Source organism: Chenopodium quinoa, unplaced genomic scaffold (assembly GCF_001683475.1).
Source record: "Chenopodium quinoa cultivar QQ74 unplaced genomic scaffold, ASM168347v1, whole genome shotgun sequence".
In the NCBI taxonomy this organism is placed as follows: domain Eukaryota; kingdom Viridiplantae; phylum Streptophyta; class Magnoliopsida; order Caryophyllales; family Amaranthaceae; genus Chenopodium; species Chenopodium quinoa.
In genome coordinates, this window is record NW_018743399.1 from 5,715 (window position 1) to 11,880 (window position 6,166).

General features: G+C 30.6%; 1 protein-coding gene across 1 annotated transcript; it reads right to left on the reverse strand.

Moving 5' to 3' along the window:
• Positions 1-1,756: 1,756 nt before the first annotated feature.
• LOC110738926 (peroxidase 4-like) lies at positions 1,757-4,747 on the reverse strand. Its single transcript, XM_021919383.1, has 3 exons — positions 4,462-4,747; positions 3,338-3,532; positions 1,757-2,402 (listed from the first exon to the last, which is right to left on the reverse strand). Exons 1-3 carry the CDS (start codon positions 4,675-4,677, stop codon positions 1,845-1,847), a joined length of 969 nt encoding a protein of 322 aa, XP_021775075.1. The 5' UTR covers positions 4,678-4,747; the 3' UTR covers positions 1,757-1,844.
• Between the last annotated feature and the right edge of the window lie 1,419 nt (positions 4,748-6,166).

A 6,166-nucleotide genomic window follows, 5' to 3' on the forward strand; every position in this document is an offset into this window, starting at 1 on the left:
TATAAAATTCATCATGATTAAACATTCAATTTTTATTCATTCTCAAAAATATGAAACATAATTTAAAATAGGATAAATTCTGTTAATTACAATATTAAACTAATTATAGGATAATAACTAACATATTTTTTTTTGAATGGAAAACAACTAATATATAAAACAGGGATAATTTTGGTTATTATAAAATAAATTATAAGATTATAACTAATATTTAATAATAGGATAAATTTTGGTAATTATAATAATTGATATACCTTTCGTCAATAAACCATTATGATATATGTTTGAAAGTGTTAAATATATTGTATGCTAAACATATATTGTATATATCTTTGTAAATGTGAATTAGTTAGGTGTATTATTTTCCTTCCTAGTTTATAGCCTATGACTTGAATAATTGTAAATTAGTTGACTGTAGATATTCTTTCCTAGTTTATACCTTTCACCCCCTTGTTGTAGATTTGTAGCCATCAATGCTATGGTTTAGTATATAATTATGAGGTCACGCCCAACGTATACATAGGTAAATGCCTTAAATATAAACAGAGCATATAATTCTTATATGCAATGACCAAAAGTAGTTTAGGTCACTACCTAATCCACGAACAAGTTTGCGAAAAATTAATTAATTTGTGCCGATCAAACTGATGGGACTCGAAAAAAAAAAAAAATAGTCGTCTTCTCAATTATACAATTGGAAGAACGCCAATCATTCAACCTAAATCACTATGTCGCCGACCACTATGATATGCAAAACACCTATCAATATAATTCTTCTTTAACAAATACTTAAAAATGAGATTGTTGTTGAGATTTTTTAATGAACAGAACCTAAAAAACAAAACTAAAAAAAGCGAAACTCTACAAAACAATTCATTTATGAGTTTTAATGAGGATTTTAGGCCGGATTTGAGTATACTTTCACAAATAACAATGATTTTGGGAATAGGTTGTTAATCTATGACATGAATGAAGAACATTGTTGAACATGAATGAAGAACATTATTGAAAAATGATGAATTTTTTATTTTCTAAATTTTAATTTAATTTAATTTTTCGAAAATGATCTTAAAAAGATAAAAATTAAATTTAAAAAACTATAATTACGTATTGTTAAAAAAAATTACATGTATAATACATTTAGGCTTTTAAATAAATAAAAATAATTGACCATTTATAATCTGACACATCATCATCTTATGATGTAAAAAATCCCAATATTATACGACTCCATTCGCATGCAAGTTTATTTTATAATACGGAGTAAGAAATGGAGTACATAATTACACTGTCCTTTTCAATTTTCACATCCATAAATCACTCGGATATAATTCCAACTTCCACGTAACAACACTAACAACAATTAATACAAATCATATATTTATATAGGAAATTTTGTGAAAAACTGCCTATTATAATCTAGAATTTACGAGAAACTACCTATTAAAAAGAATGTTGTAATTGACTACCTAATTTTTTTAAAATGTTGTAATTTACTACCTTTATGCCGGATTATGAATGAGTTTGACCAAAATTCTCCGGCATTGACTTGGTCACGTGACACTTGGTGAAAGAAAAGGGTCATTAAGTGTCACGTGATGGTCAAGTGACCAAGTCAACATCGGAGAACTTTGGTCAAACTCATTCATAATCCGGCGTAAGGTAGTAAATTACAACATTTTTCGAAAATTAGGTAGTCAATTACAACATTTTTTTAATAGGTAGTTTCTCGCAAATTCTGAACTATAATAGGTAGTTTTTCACAAAATTTCCATTTATATATAGTACGTACAAGTGTAATTAAAACCAGAATTATGAAATAAACTGATGATATTAACAATAATCTAATTGATAACGCGACAGTTCTTTCTAATCTCTCCTTTAGTACCAGTAAGAAGCTTAATGTTCCCCATCTTGATCATCGCTGCAACAAAATCTTGAAAGAAAACAGCTTGATTAGTACTATACTTCTTCACCAAGGAATCTTGAGAACCACCATTGTAAAGCTCTTGATCCGAATGTAATAGACCGCGTTTTTGAACAAGGTTTTGAAAATAATCGTTGTCGAATTTGTTTGGTGTTTGACGATCAAGAGGGGCTAAGTTGAAGTCTCCATTCCCAGCTTGTTTAGGGCAGTTGGCTTGGCGAGTGGCTGCAAAGGTGGGATCTATGTCGGTGTCGTTGTAAATGTGGGGTCGGAAGTTGATGCAACGAGCGAGGCCGATGGTGTGGCCGCCGGAGAGGGCGGTCATTTCGTTGATGTTTAAGTTTTGTCTTGCAAAGAGGGAAGTGAGGTTAGCAAGGCTTGAACGTGGGGGTGGAAGGTTTTGGTTTGCCAAGCTTAGGCTTGCTGTTCTTGCATCTCTTCTACCTAGTGGTACTTTCCATGTGGGCCCTCCTAACTACAAATGTGAGAACATATAGTTAGGTACATCAAGTGGTAGGATCTTAAAAAATAATAAATTTTGATAAGAACAAATTGAGGTGTTTAAATTGAATAACTAGTTTTGGTGGGATAAATAGACAATGTACGTCTTGAGTTATTGTATTCAACTTCATTTTTCATTTTCAATTGTCATTAATATGGTTCTGAAATAATACAATGCAATGTACTTCAACTTAGATAAGCAAATGGGATTATTATCAAACTTGTGGTTGCAATGGGTTCATATTGTATACCAACCATGCATGTTTATAAGGGATGACATAAACGTTAACACTTAGATGAATTAAAGATGATGGAATGAGCGACGTGACAAGATTAATGCAATTTGAAACGCTTTTTAATACGGATTATTTCCTTTGTTTCTTTATAATTGCAACACTTTCCTATAATGAAAATATTATAATAGTTGCAACACACATAAATGGAAGATTTTTATGGTGAAAATTGTACTATTATCTTTATTTAAAGCTCATGGCCACTTGATTATACCTCTAACAACCTCTTAACCCCTTTTTAAGTGTATTATATCATGTGAGATCTATTTGTCTTAAATACCATATCAATAAAGTGTATGTTGCAACTATAAAGAAACGGAGAAAGTATATATATTATTATATACCAGACTGTATATATTATTATAGATTATAGATTTATTCACATTTTTGTTACAGATGCTAGCTAAAACATTGCATGTATTTTTCAATTTTCCTATGCTTGGAAAATAGGGAGGAAGTAAGCAATATGGCTTATTTTAATGTTTTTCTTTTTGTTCTTAAACAATGAATGAAGCTCAAGTGATAGGGAGTAGTAATACAAACTAATTAATCTTTAGATTTATGTGCACAATGAAATCTATAATCCAAAGTATTTTTATGAGTTTTATGTGCTTACCAATCTAACTCCGTCTCGTGATGCAAGAGCTAGAATGTCTGCACACGATACAGTTTGGGGGCAAGCAGCTTCAAGATTACACTTGATTGCATCAATCACTTCAAAACCCCTTATTGAGTTGTTTGCATTTGCTTTAGCAGTTTTCTCCCCTGTAAATGTTGGTGTATCATCTAGGAGTACAGATGCATCACAACCCTAATGTTACCGGAAATGAATGAAAAAAACATGAATGAGTTAGTCTAATAGATGAACAATATAGTGTATATATTGATTCCAGTCTATTTTAATTGATCCTTTAGCGTAAATATAAAACGGCCATATATACTTTCTTTGTTCACAATTACTACTCAGCGTACATTTCTTTTATAATTTCTAATAACTAAATTAATCACATGATTTATTTGGATGAACCTTTATATTCATTATGAGATAAAATTAGGTCAAAGACTTTTATGTATGTACTTCTATTAATCTATTATTATTTAGGGGTGTGACAAAAAAGATGTGATTTTTCCTAAAAAGTATGGATCATATTTAATTAACCATTGTGCCAATATTAAAAATAAATTAGATCATTTATTAATATATATATATATATATATATATATATATATGCTTCTATCAAAGTTGTATATTATCCATTGGTTAGGGTTGTCTCTCATGATATTAATGAATGCGATCAAACCTCACTATGCAACCGGTCTCTAACCCTAGGTAAAGCATTTTTTTTTTCCTTGACAATAGATCATGTAACGTTAGTATTATATACGAAGTATATATATTTTTTAATTCTTCATTTTCTCACTCAGTTTTTTTTTATGTAGATAACATCCATCATTTTCTCTAAACCTTCTATATAATTGTCTAGGGACCCATAATTGTCCAAACTAATCATCATCCTCCCAACCATTTTCTTTCTAGAAAAATGCAACAATATTACAATCAATAATGACATTACAAGGAAATAACGAAATTCTCCCATCTTTGCATAATAATTTTTCATACGTCGTAGTATATTGTTTAATAATGTACATAGAACATGGTATTGCAATAAAAAAAATAAAAAAAAATAAATAAAAAAAAACTTAAATAAATAATAAGGTTATAGATTCGAAAATACTTACGTTGACAAAGCAATCATGGAAGAACAAGCGAAGAATAGATGCACCCATACGTGGTTCCTTACTAACGGCTTGCTTCATAGTATTGTACACAATTTGTTCAACATTAGGGCAACTAGAGGCATAAAAGTCTGGCTGCATAAGCCAAGCATTAGAAGCACCCATAAAAAGTGATGTTAGAGAAAAGATTACCAAAAAACATATCAATTTGGAAGCCATAATTAACTTGCTTCTAGCTTGCTAATTATGGCAAAGCGAAAGTAGAGTTGATGAATATATTATATGCTTTGAGTTTCATATATATATATACACACTAGACTTACTAGTAACCAATTGGAGTATAAAATGGAAGACACCGCATGTAAGGGAGTAATTAGGATTAGTTGCAAATTAAATGGGGGTAGACATTTCAAATCTAGCCCCAGAACACGTACACCCTGCCAGTCCATTTCAGAATATCATTTCTATAATTATTACTCTTTCATTCCCTTCTTCAAACTTAAACAAAAATATTCACTTCATACTCTTGGGTACGATGTATGTATAGTAAATGATTGAGTAATAATCACTCTTGCTCATAGATCGTATGTATTTTCTTCAAGCCAATCTTACCCAAAGGAATCGATAGAGTAATAAAATCAATCATGGAGATTGGGGATTTAACCATCAGATTATGTTTTTGGCTGAGTTGTTCCTTTTATATGGAATCAAGAATCTGATCCTAGGTATAAGGAGCCCTGTGTTCATTGCATCAACATTTCAAGTCCAAATGATCTTATGTGACGGAGCATGATAGAGTATAAAATCACCAATCATGAGATCTCTAATCATCAGCTTATTACATACCCAAAGATAAAAAAAAAAAAAAAAAAAAAAAAAAAAACCCAAAAATTGATTGAAAATCCCTTTAGGAACCCAATTAACCCAGCCTAAGCCTTTTAGGACAAACCAACTTAGTTGGACCTTAGGATTAGTTAGCCTAATTAAAGACTCAGGGTCTGTTCATTTCAACTTAATTTCAATTCAGTTCAGTTAAGTTCAGATCCAATCAATTCGGTTCGGTTCAGTTTATTTTAGTTCAGCTCCTAATTTCCTTCTCTCATAAAATATTCATTTCAACTCTATTCAGTTTTGTTCAGTTCAATTCAGTTCAGCTCACTTGAGTAAATGTGAACATAACATGCTCTTAAATTGCCTAAGCAAAACCCTTGCTAATAGAGTAATTAAATTAATCCATATTATAAAGTCATTGCACACCCATCTGGATTTGCAATCTTACGTCCTTAGAGGTGTCAAAAATCAAAAACTTATGCGACAAACCTGATCCGATCTGACACGAAAAAGTGCTTTGGAGCCTGCAACTTGTGAGTAGTTTGATTTGCAATAGGTTGCAATGCGTTTCATTTGTTTTAATATTACTCCCTCTGTATTATTATAAATTTTGACGGTTCTAGTCATATCACCAAATCAAAAGTAATTCTTAAGTCCTCTACCTAAAATAGATAGGGAAGTAGGGTCGAATCCACGTGAAAGCAATGTATTTCTACTCCTAAAGAATTGATATGGTCTAAATTATCAAGTAACAAATATAATTTTATGAGAATTAAACTAAGGGAAATAAATAAACTAACGTGAATAAGAATAATAGGAATAACAATAAATCAAAGCCTAGGGTATAGGTTCACCAATAATACTCAGGGGTATGTAA

What these genes read in the sequence shown, in the direction of transcription:
- LOC110738926 (XM_021919383.1), bottom strand. Translation starts at nt 4,677, where the DNA reads ATGGCTTCCAAATTGATATGTTTTTTGGTAATCTTTTCTCTAACATCA. An exon ending in TCCATGATTGCTTTGTCAAC is followed by an intron (nt 3,533 to 4,461) that starts GTAAGTATTTTC and finishes CGGTAACATTAG; the next exon opens with GGTTGTGATGCATCTGTACT. An exon ending in CACGAGACGGAGTTAGATTG is followed by an intron (nt 2,403 to 3,337) that starts GTAAGCACATAA and finishes TCACATTTGTAG; the next exon opens with TTAGGAGGGCCCACATGGAA.